The following is a 12520-nucleotide window of genomic DNA, read 5'->3' on the forward strand; positions in this document are numbered from 1 at the left end:
TCCAAACAAAAACATAGTCTTTTTGTTCTTTTTTTTTTATTGCTGCTGAGATTTTTAAGAGATTTTTAAAGATATTTAAAGATATTTTAAAGATATCTTTAAATATAAAGATTTTTAAAGATATATTTTGAGATTTTTAGAGCTGGTTGTTGCAAAGGTGCAGTGGTGTCTTTCTTTGTCCTAAATAGTTTCTCTTATGGTAACTGTTTTTGGGGTTTTTTTATACCAAATTTTACATTTTTTTCTGAAGAAGCTTAAATTCTCTTTTTCTGATAGCATTTCTGTAAGGGGTTCCTGAGTAACAAATAAAAATTACTGTAGTTTGGAAAGATTTGACAGCCTGACCCTTCTGGGTATGTTCTGGTATAGATCACAGTGCCATACCAAAACACTTAAATCCAGTTTCTTGGGGGTTGGGAATGTCTTTGAAGGTTAAATCCTAGCAGGATGGAGTCTTGTCTAGACCCTCTTAACACTGTTGCATTATAAGCCTACAATAATCTGCCTTTCAACATAGCAGTGGTGTGATGGTGCTAGTCTGACACAGCAACAGCAGCTTAATGGTTTATGATGAATTGCTATGTTGTGACTCAGCAATAGGGTTTTTGGAAGTAAGAAATGGTCTGAAATGTTTATATAATCAGTAATTTTATTCTAAACATTTTTTTCATTCATCAATAGTGAGTTAAATTCAAAACTGCAAGACACCTTGGAACAAATAGAGGTAAGAATTATTTTACTGATGTTCAGTATATGCTAATATTTGACCTCTAAGTGTGTGATACTATTTAATCTCTAAGTACTAGAGCTTTCTAGTTAAATGTTGTTAGCAATTATAGAATGTGTGCATTTCTTTCAAATACTCTCTTTGGATGCTGTAGCCACTGCTGTTCATGTAGACTTTAGTGCTGTAATCAATCTAAATGCTCTACAATATGTTATGACCCAGTCCACTAGTTGTGCTCACTGTAAGTGGTAGAGCAGTCAAGTTAAAGAAGTACATAACATTTGAAGTACTGAGCTTCCAAACAGTTGTGAAAAGTAAATTAATAGCAAGACAGTAGGTTTGGATAAGCTGTACGAGAGATCCCAGTTTCATAGGAAATTTTAGAGATTAGCAAACTGGAAACTGCTGGATAGGACTGTGCTAAGCTGCTGGAAATAAGACTTGAATAGCTGTGAAGGATGAGACTAAGGTTGGTTTAAGTTGGTAGATAGCATGACAAAAGCAAAGGAATATAAAATGTTGAGTGTCTTCCCAGAAACTGGTGGAAAAAAAAGGGAATGCTTTGAACTCCACTACTAGGTAATTTTGAGCTGGAACTTGGCAAGCTTTTTGTAGGAAGTCTAGCAATGTAGGTATGTATAATGTGTATGTGATGCATGTAATGCATACACATGTAATGTTTAGCAGGAACCTGAATCAGCTGTTAGAGCAGCTGTCTACACCCGTTGTCACATGCTCTTCAGAAAGTCAGACTAGCACGTGTTTTATCATACCTTGTTATTTAATTCACTGTAAAATTAAAATTTTGTCAATTTCCTTCAGTTATGTCTTTGTACTTCAGCTTTTATGCAAAGCTTTTTTTTGTTCCTTTACTCTTTCTCTGACAGTGCTTTATTCAGAGCATGTCTGGTTCACAAAAGCTGGTGGAATGACTGTTTTCTTACCACTCCAACACAGGCTGTGTGAGAGTGAGCACTCTTTTTTCCCTCACGAGTGAATACTGATGTTGCTTAAAAGGAGAAATGCATTTTTACTTCCTTCCAGTAACAGCTTTGAAGAGCAAATTCTGATCTTATCAAAATATGTTAAAATGTGCCATATTGGTTGGTGAAAGCAATTCACAGCTAACTAAATAATCACATTCATGATTTTTATTTATTACTTGTGAATTTATAAAAATATCTTACTTTCTTCCTCTGAAACTATCTTATTTTTTACTGGAGTTATGCCTGTGCACATGGAAGAAACATCATGGAAACATGAAGTCATCCTGGGGTCCATGGAGTATTGCTGAAAAATTCATGGTCTAATTGATATAGAATAATATTCTGCTAGTTAGAAATTCCATAATGAGTCTTTTCAATAGTTGAGTGCCTCTACTTAAGTGCATTCCTTTTTCCTTTTTTAAATATTTTTTTAAATTTAGGCTTTAACATAGATCTTACTTTTATACTAAGTTACATACAATGATGGCTTTTACAAATGCAAGATGGCTTTAGTGGATGGTACTATTGAAAAATGTAACAGAAAAGATTAATGTTCTCTGTTTAATATCTCTGTTCATGGGCAGTTTGATATCCCAGTTTTTTTCTTTGTACAGGTATTCTGCAAGAAACAAGACAGAATTTTTTAAAATCTGTAGATGTCTGAAATTCAAATTGCTGAGTAATGTTTTAGAGAAGTTCTGAGTCTTTAGGTTACTTGTCCTTTCACCATTTAACTTAGGGAAGAAAGTACAATGCACAACCCCCACCAAATCTCTAGGATTACCACCAAAAATATTTTGCGGCTAATGATGTAATTAATGAAAATTTTCCAATGGATTAAGTAAAAGTACATAAGAGGCTGAACACCCATCTACTGTGGTTTCTATTTTTAAGAGCAAGACTGTATTGCAAGATCATTAAATAATAAGAATTGAAATGGTTTTAATATTTAGCAAGGAAAGAAAATATTTTTTGATTGTGTATGTTATGTTACTGATTTATTCTGTTTTTATTTATTGTTGGTTGAAAAAAACTAGGATTACGTTGTGTATCTGAATATATTGCAGTGTCTACATGAGAATTATGTTATTAAGCTATGTAGTCAAATTCTTGAAAGCTTTATTAGTCATGAAATACATGATCCTATTGAAGTTTTTTTTTCACTTAGTTTAGATAGTAGATGAACTTCATTTTCTGCAGAGCTGTTCAGTATGCTCAGACACAGCTCTGCTGGCAGAACCTGTATTTGTGTGTCTCCTTTTTTTTTTTTGACTCTCTCAGGTACTGATTGTTGTGCTGATATAGTATTCTATAAATGGCTGTCTTGCCAATGAACTTTATATTCAGGCAGTGTTAGTTTCATTTAAGAGATGCAGTCAGAGGGTTAAGAAGTCTGTAATGGAATTGATTGAGCTGAAATCCCCAGATCTGGTTTTTTTTAGGGGTGGAAGTAGACCAGCTTAGAAATCCCAGCTCTCCCATATTGATGTTCCTGGTCTTCTCAAAGTAAACATCACTTTAATTTGACTGCAGAGTTCTTGCTTGTTTTTGGGAGTGTAGGAACTCTTTGGCTGACACTGAAGTACTTACACTGTGAGAACTGACACTAAAGCACCTCAGAAAAGTCCAGTCACACACAGTCTTAGTTACTTTACAACCATAATTATCACACTGTTTAAATAAACATTTTCCTCACTTGTTGTTGTTTAAGTAATGTATTACGTGACCTGTTTTTTTTTTTTTTAACGTTTAATGCATGTTTTTCTTCCATTTTTATAGGAACAATTGGACGTAGCACTTTCCAAAATATGCAAGAATTTTGATATCAATCATTATACAAAGGTTCAGCAGGCTTACAGGCTGCTTGGAAAAACACAGGTTAGTACTGTTAAAAACACAGGTTAGTACTTATCTTCTGAGGAACTCACAAAGAATAGTCATGTCACAGCATGAAGCTTTGAGTATTGTGATGGAAATTTATTTTCCTAGTTGTTGTGGTTTAATCCCAGGTGGCAGCTAAGCCCCACACAGCTGCTCACTTCCTCCTTGGTGCAATGGCAAAGTCAGAGGCAGGCAGGTGTTCAGTCATGGCCAGGACAGCAGGACTCCATCATGTGTAACAGTGACTTGTGAAGATAAACTTCATCACTCCAAACGTCCCCCTGTTCTTTCTTCTTGCCCCAGCTTTTATTACTAAGCATGACACCACATGTTATGGAATATCCCTTTGCTCAGTTGGGGTCAGCTGTCCTGGCTGTGTCTCCTTCCAACTCTTTGTGCACCCCCAGCCCCCTCCGGAGGGTTGGGGTGAGAAGCACAAAAGACCTTGACCCTGTGTAAGCCGTGCTCAGCAATAGCTAAAACATCCCTGAATTATCAACACTGTTTGCAGCACAAATCAAAAACACCGCCCCATGCCCCATACCAGCTACTGTGAAGAAAATTAACTCTATGCCAGCCAAAACCAGCACACTAATGCTGATGGATCTTGCCAAATATATCTATACAAAGGTTTTTATAATGCTCATGTAATTTAACAGTACTTGCTAAAGGTAAGCTCTGTGTTACTGCAACCTGTAATTTTTTGGACAGATCATAACAGTAAAAGTTGCATATTTCAGCTCTGTTTATACTGCTGTTTGCACTATTCATTCTATTTGGTGATGTGAATACTATTTTTTTATTGCTAGATCTGTTTTTCTGGGTTGTACACTACCTCTGCCTTGAGTATTTCCATTTTATATTGTACTGTTAACATGACAACAATGGAACATGTGAGGAGATCGATTTTTGCACTAATCTACATCCCATGGCATGTCAAACACATACTGTGAACATGTCCTGAAAGTTACACTTGTGTGTGCCTGGAGCCCTTTCTGTGTATGTAAGAGTAGACCTAGGTTCTCCCTTAGGATGGAGTTCTCTTCTGTTTGGTGCACTGTCTTGAGGCTTCATTGTGGAAACCCAGGGCATCTGGAATATTTCTCTGTCTGCTCTAGGGTGTCCTGACCCCCAAGGCAGCACTGACTTTGACCCTCATTCATGGAGAAAGTTTCCTAGAATTCAAGATAGTCTAGAATCCACAAAAGTGTGAAATAGATTATAGAGAGTAGTGTAAGTGTGTCACTTGGTAAGAAATTTAGGTCTGAGGATTTTTAGTGTGTTGTGGATGGAAGCAAGATGGAGGGCATAGGGTGTCATCCTGAGTTTCTTCTTCATGCTTTCCTCCTTCCTTCTTCTTCTTGGGTTTGGGTGGCACTGTAATTGGGCAGAGAAGTCCATATTGCAGGCTCTGTGGGATCATTATTGGGTAAAACGGGAAAATAATCTAGGTGTCAGTTCTTAATTGGTTAATTTAGTATCAGAAGACCTTGTAACAAGAGTTTGTTGGCCATTCTGTGCCTTCTAATGAAAAGCTGCTGAACTCACAGTAATGAGATTGTTTTACTGATAAGAAATAATAAACACCTGAGTCTGAACATGAACTACTGTCTCAAGTGCTTTCAATCCAGACCCAGAGAAACCAATACTTCATACTTATTTGTTTCTCTGAGAAGGAAATTCAATTTACTTAAGAAGGTATGAAGTATGGCAGCTAATATCAAGATCCTGTGGAGTAAGAAGGATAAGGAGACAGGAAAGTCTTGGAGACATGTTTTGTCAGTGATCAGTGCTCATAGTACAGGCTGAACATGGTGGTGCCAGTCTAACAGGGATTATTTTACTTAGGGAAGATATTCCCCCAGAAAGCTTTAGTTGCTAAAGACAAGTCAAAGCACATGTCCCCTGGTCAAGACAGGACAAGAACCCCAATCATTTTTTATTATGCTTGGCTTTTTTAATGCTCTTTCCAGATTTCAGGAGGATATCTGGTATAAGATTGCCTTTCTTGGGTTTGTTTTAAAGTTTTGTTTGTTTGTTTTGCATCTTTCTAATTAGAACCTTTCTAGCAAAGTTGGATTCATTTTTTCCTGGCTTGGCTGTAAAACCAGTGCAGCTCTGCAATAGGATAGAAGTGAATTCATCTTTCCATACTTTGTTAATGTGCAGAACTATTGGAATGCCTAAAGACTGCAACTTAAAATCAGGGGAGAAGATTTTTTTAGTGCACTGTATTCAGTTTCTTAGTTACTGAAGAAAAATAGGCACTGCATGTCAAGCACGTGGCATGTTGAAAAGGCAGATATTTGTTGGAGACGAATGGCGTTTCTGACAAAACAAAAGTGTTATTTGTTACTGCATGATTTTGCTTGCTTTTTTCCATTATAGAGTGACTTGGTTTTGGCATTTTTTTATTACTAGTAAAGTACATATTTTGGACTTGTCCTAAAATAATTTAGTTGCATATTTATTCAAATCTCTCCCATATTGACCTCTTCTCAGTAAACAAAATGTCAAAGTCCTTCAGTATCTTAAGTACTTTTCTTTATTTCATTTATCATTCTGTTTTCTTTAGCTAATTCAGGTGAAGACCAACTATAGGAAATCATCTGTTGTTCCATAGGATTTAAGCAGAATTGCTTCTTCATTTCTTGTGGTGTAATTGAGTTCTCAGCTCTTGTTGGTAGCTAAAAATGTTGAATAGGTAGTAGTTAAACTGAACACTTACAAATCTGCTGATTACATATATGTGAAAACAATGAGAAAATTCAGTTTCTGAAATGGAATAATGTTATGTATAATTTATTAAGAACGGGGACACTTGGTAAATATCCTGATCTGAAATCAGACATGATTGTGGCAAAACTAATTTGTTACATAATCATTAGTCCTTAGTACATATTTCTTTTTCCTGGAAAATGTAGTCTTTTTTTTTTAAAAACAAATGTTGATTTTTCTACCAAAAAGAGGAATTTTATAGGAAATTTATTTATATGATGTGCATGCCTTTCTGTAATGCTTAATTGTACTTTGTGTTCTTCACTCTGGCAAGTGGATGAAGACTTTATGCTTTTAATTTTAATGATTGCAAAGGAAATATTTTTTATTTACTTGGCAGTGTTTCCAGTGTTCTTCCAGGGAGAAAGAGCATGAATCCCAACTCATGTTATCAATGATTGGGAGGAGGGTAAATGAGTGAGTAAATTCTATAATTAGCTATATTATATTAATATTTACTAGTGACAGTGTACAAAAAAAGGTAAAGAGGGAAGATGGCAGAGGGAACTGACTTTACTTGCAATACCTGAACTCTTTTATGTGACCATATTCTAATAATGCCAAGATATGTATTTGGTATTTTTGAGACAGAGATTGGAGGACAGGCTTACAAGTGTTCAGTACTGAAAAAGATGTATGTTAAAAGATGATGGCTAAAAGATAATGGCAGATGATAAATTGAATTTTACTGTTTGGTTTTATGTTACTCCATTTCTTTCAGACAGCAATGGACCAGTTACATATGCACTTCACCCAAGCCATTCACAACACTGTGTTTCAAGTAGTCCTTGGATATGTGGAGCTGTGTGCAGGAAACACAGACACCAAGTTCCAGAAGTTACAGTACAAAGACCTCTGTACAGTATGTAATTCTTGCATATATGTATTTTTTTAATCTGATTTTTTTCACTTTTATAAGTGTACGTTTTGTCAGTAGGGAGTCATTTGTTAACCCTATGGCTACTGTAGTTTCTTAATACAGCTTATGACTATTTGAGCTATTTGATAGTTGTAACTTAATGGTAATTTTGAGTGCACTAAATGTTAGCACCTTGGAGATCTTGTGCACTCCGTCTAACAAACAAAGACCAGCATTTCAAAATGTGTCTTCAGTATGATATACTAGTTATTGGAATAACTATTATCTTTGAATTTCATTCCAGTGCATTTAGGTAGTATTCACAATTTCTCTGATAATGCATTTCAATAAGAATTCTTGTAAAGATTGTATTTTAATTGGTGTCTTCCCATTATTCCTGACTTTGTATCATTCACTTTTCATTCTCACATCTAATTTTGCACTTTTGATACCAGGATGAGGGACAGCTATAATATTGAGATGAGAAAGCCTGATGATAGGCAGATCATGGGCTGGGAATATACATATATTTTCCTGTACTGCAAATTTTAAATGCAGTTTCTTGCATATTTTGTAATGTTTTTAGAATGAATGTACAAATTTTTAATTCACTCTTTTAATTTTTTCACTTGGGATTTTACTGTTACACCCTGAGAAATTTTCTAAAATTTCAGTGATGGGGAAGAACTATGTGAGATATTTTAGGTGGTTCTAATGTAGAATTCCATTTGAAATTATGTTTCTATCTTGAATGTTCTTTAGGATATTTTTTCAGTCACAGATGAAGCCCTCATCATACTTCATCAACTTAAGGACCCACCCCATCAGTTGCAATTTATTATATTGAAATACAGTCACAAGGAGATTAAAGTTCATATTCTGATCCATTTTCTGTTCTTTCACTTCTCTTATCTCCTGGGATCATGTAGCTGCCACTAGTAATCAATACATCTATATTGTAAACCATTTCATTTCAAAGAGGTGCCTCTTTGACTTAAAAAGTTTACATTATCTAAGAGCCTTCATATAAATAAAAGTGTGATAAACAAAATAAATTTAGTAGGAATAATTGACTTAAGTATTCATTATTATAATGAGTAAGTTTTTGGATAGTTGGTATTTCCACTTCACTGAGATGAATTCTAGTTGCAGAAAGCCAGCAAACCCTGATCTTTGTTCTCCAGACTGCAGTCCTTTCATCTTTCTTCTGTAAGCCTTCAGAGTGTGGTTTTATTTTTGTTTTTTAGTTTCTAATGAACTTTTCTCCCAGGTTTTTCTTTTTCTTTTTTTTTCTTTATACTTATGTATGTCCTTCAGTTTATTTCTCATTCCTTGCTAATACTAATGATATTAAGCCCACTTATTTGCACTTACAAACTACTGCTGAGCTGCTTCTGACCAGTTCTAAAATCCAGGTTTAGTGTTGCTGTTTATCCTTATACTTGAGTGTGTGGAAGAAACTTTCAGGTACTTGAAAATACCAATTTTGTAATACACGGAAAGAGAGTGGCTTTAACTGCATGGTTACAAAATTATTACGTCATTATTTCTGTTAGTCTTTACTTATACAAAGTATTAATGACATGATGCTTGAGTTAATGTGACCCTGCAATAGCTGGCATTCTGTGTAAATGAAGGTACTCAGATTTTAGGACTTTATTCTACTGTGAATATTGCTGCAATTGCATTGAAATTTATTTTTTAAATTTTTCATTACTATCTTGGTAACCATTAGATATTTAGGAACAGGCTGCAGATGGGAAATGTTGGTCTCTTACTATGCTGTTCAGTGTTGGTTGTTGCCTGTTGTAATGCATTTGTGAAAACAGGGTGCTAAATAAGATGAGCTATCATAGCAATTCAATTTCTAACTTCCTGTAGAAAAAACAGCAGGTTTTCGTCTCATGCACTCAGTTGTTGAGGAGTAAATTGTTCAAGACTGAAATATGAGCCCTCTTTCTCTTTGTTTAGTTCAAGTGAGAACCTTTTTCAGGCAGCCAATGCTGTTAACCCAGGATGCCCTTAACATGTAAAGGGTTATGGAGTACTTACTCTAATTAAGCAAGGGAAATCATATAAAATTGAAGTATTCCTTTTGAGGCAGGTATGCTGCTGTGTGCTTCTGAAAATCTGTCAAAAAGAACTCATCTAGCTTTCCATTGTAGATGGGTAGGGGAGGACTACAGTGGCTTTTTTCTTTGTTATGTTTGCATCTATTTGAAAGTCAGATACTAAATATTATAATAATGTGAATCTTTTAAAAAAGAGTAATATTTTCAGAAATCCTTAAGCATTTATGAAAGTTAGTGCCTGTCTACTCAGGGTCACTGATTCTTTGTTGAGTCTCTTTTCTTAGCAATATGCTATGCTTTTACATGTTTTCTCCTTTTGAATATTTCTGGAGCAGGGCAAAGTTTTGCTGCTTCAGTCTCAAGTTTTGATTTTCTTTATTCTAGTATAAGCTCAAAGAAATTCAGTTGTTTCCTTAGTTTAAATTGAATTATCTTGGTATTTAGTAAGTAATCCTTTCTTCCTGTCCACCTGAAAGTCAGTATGTCTTCAAGTATAGTGATTCGCAAAAGAACTTTAGATTTTAGATACTAAAAGCTCTGAAATACAGGAAGAATAACATGAGTTAATAGAGAAAATTGCTGAATCAGCAAGTTGCCTTTTTTTAACTACTACTTTAGAGCTCATTCAACCCAGTGGGGTATTTGCCAGGAGGGCTTCTCTGTGGCACTGCAGTACAGAAGTCTGTGTCCCTGAACTGCCACGCAGGGTGGTTGCATCCCTGTGGTAGTGAGATGGCCTTACTTCTGCTTCTGTGTCACTGTGAAGTAAATGTAAAAGTAGTTAACATACAGGCCAATTGAGGAAATTTAAAAGAAGATGGTAACAAAAACACTTTGTACTGTTGGACAGTATTTGATTAGTTGACCAAAATCAGGAATCTGTCACTTCTTAAAATACATTGAAAATGAAACTGCTGTGTGTCAGCTCCGCTATATAAATTTGAAGAGTTTCTTATGGTTTGTGTTGCTGCAGCAAAAAAATGAACACCATTTTGAAGTTTCTCAATGCTGTTTGTTGTTCTGTAGCACATCACATCAGACAGCTACATTCCATGCCTTGCTGATCTCTGCAAAGCCCTCTGGGAAGTCATGCTCAGTTACTACCGAACAATGCAGTGGCATGAGGACCATGACCAAGATGAGGCAGCAGTTGTGTCTTCTGGTAAGAAACCTCTGGGAACAAAACTTCTGATATTTGGAAATAACTTAAGCTCAAGTTTTTAATTTATGTGTTGGTATCTTTGTGGTCTTGCCCCAGTGCCTTCAGCATTTTTGTTGATAGTGTGTAGTAAGGACTAAAGCACTCACTGGATTTTTTTACTCTCCAGTATAAGATTAATTTTTTAATGAATGTTTGTATGTGCCAGTCTTGCAGATATAAATAATTTTATTTTAAACAGTGCTTAGGGAAATGTCCTTCCCTTTTGTGTTGAATCTTAAAAAAAAAGATCATAGTTACATTTTCTTCTCTTGTGTCCATCTTGCTGTGATTTTTGCAGATGTAAAATCATGCAGGTACCATAAAGAACTTACTTAATGGAAAAATGGTCACAGTAGACTCCTAATTCAGCCACATATGCACTTACAAAACTAGCTCCCCTTAGAGTCGTTACTTGTGACATCCTGAGGAAAGAAAACAATCTGCACTCTAAAGCCTTCTACAGGAGCCATTAAGCCTAATAAAGTTATCTATACAGTCAGATGCATAATTTTAGACACACTGCTTTTAAATGCATGCCAAAGTGTTTTAGTATGTTTACTACTAGCCTTCTGTCACTCAGTTTTTAATTTTCTGGAGTTACAGCTTAGCTGTAATGTACAACTGAAATGTAGTGATCTGCTGAATCACTTTTTCAAATACTTCAGCAATGATAAAGCACACAGAAGGGAATTTTAGAAGTACAGTTTAATTTCAGAGGGACTGTAAATATCTACTGGTTGTTGTTTTTCTAAAACTCATTGCTTATTCTACAGTAATTATTGAAACTGTACTGGGAATTCTCATTTCATACTTACTGATTTGATGGCTGTGATATGTGGTAAAGTCAAAGAGTAAAATTCCTGTAGAATGGGCATGTATGTCAGAGGGAACCAGGGAGCCACTTCAGGAGATTATGCTGAAGTTGTTCTTCATATAAGCCCCACAGACTGGAGCAGTAGATGTACCACTATATATGGCTTTTGAAGTTTTGGGAACTCATGGCTGTCCCAGTATTGTCCCAGTTAATCTCAGCACTCTTAGAAAGTGCCTTAAATGTGTCAAGGGACTGTTGATCTTAAGGCACAAGTACGACAGTAGAAGTGAGAAGCTGGACTTGAAAGACATTATAAATAAAACTCTTTGTATTTTAGTAGTGAAACTTATACAAAAGAATTCCTTGGAAAGACAGAATTACGTATATGTAGAACTTGTTTAATAAAACTGAACATAAAATTAGTGAACTAAAATTATCAACATAATGTGAAATGAATGCCGTATTTATCTATATCTGTGTCATATTTAATGAGCTACTACTTAGTCTATGATTTTGTTGTTTGTATGCTAAACAGCAAATTGCTGTAATATGAGGTTTCATCCCTCAAAATAAACTACTTACTGGAAAATTTTCCATTACACTGTTTGTTGTGGTCAGAGCATTGTTTATGTTTTTAGTAAAGAATCAAACAGAAAATTTTAAAGGGACCTATGCAGATAATTTTTGTTTTCCCTGCTCAAAGCAAAGTGATCTTTGAAGTCACACCTGTTTGTGTGAGGGCTTGCCTGGTTTCACAGCATGAAATTTACTGTGGTGTTGATGTAATTTACAGGTATTAGTGAGATAATGATTTAACAGAAGACCTGAAAGTGAGTGGTAAAATGATCACTATAGCATTTAAACTTCTGATTTCACATGTGTAATCCTAGGAGTAAAAGTTGGTAACAGCTCTAGTATCTGTAAAAGATTCAAAGAAAAGCGAGAAGAAAATTATGTAGGATGTAAATTCAATTTGAACCATTTTAATTTTTAAAATGTTTCCTTTATAGTACTATGTAAATTCTGGGCAAGACCTGCTTGGTATTCAAAGAGTGAAGCTACAAGACAGAGATTTGATTGAGTCCTTTTTTTTGCTTTCCTCTATCATGCAGGGATTAAACAAAAACCTTTTGTTATTACTGAAAGCTGCCTTTTTGAATTTTGAGAAATACTGAAAAACATGAAGAATCACTATATTTAAA

The 12520-nt window shown here is 35.1% G+C and overlaps 1 protein-coding gene across 1 annotated transcript in view; it reads left to right on the forward strand.

The window, feature by feature from the left end:
* Positions 1 to 12520, forward strand: part of VPS50 (VPS50 subunit of EARP/GARPII complex) — an 82105-nt gene that overhangs the window by 22704 nt on the left and 46881 nt on the right. Inside the window, exons 10-13 of the mRNA XM_058021137.1 lie at positions 682 to 724; positions 3493 to 3591; positions 7094 to 7234; positions 10330 to 10465. Coding sequence (XP_057877120.1) covers positions 682 to 724; positions 3493 to 3591; positions 7094 to 7234; positions 10330 to 10465 — 419 coding nt within the window. The remainder of the gene's footprint in view (positions 1 to 681; positions 725 to 3492; positions 3592 to 7093; positions 7235 to 10329; positions 10466 to 12520) is intronic.

This window comes from Melospiza georgiana, chromosome 1, assembly GCF_028018845.1.
Source record: "Melospiza georgiana isolate bMelGeo1 chromosome 1, bMelGeo1.pri, whole genome shotgun sequence".
Lineage (NCBI taxonomy): Eukaryota > Metazoa > Chordata > Aves > Passeriformes > Passerellidae > Melospiza > Melospiza georgiana.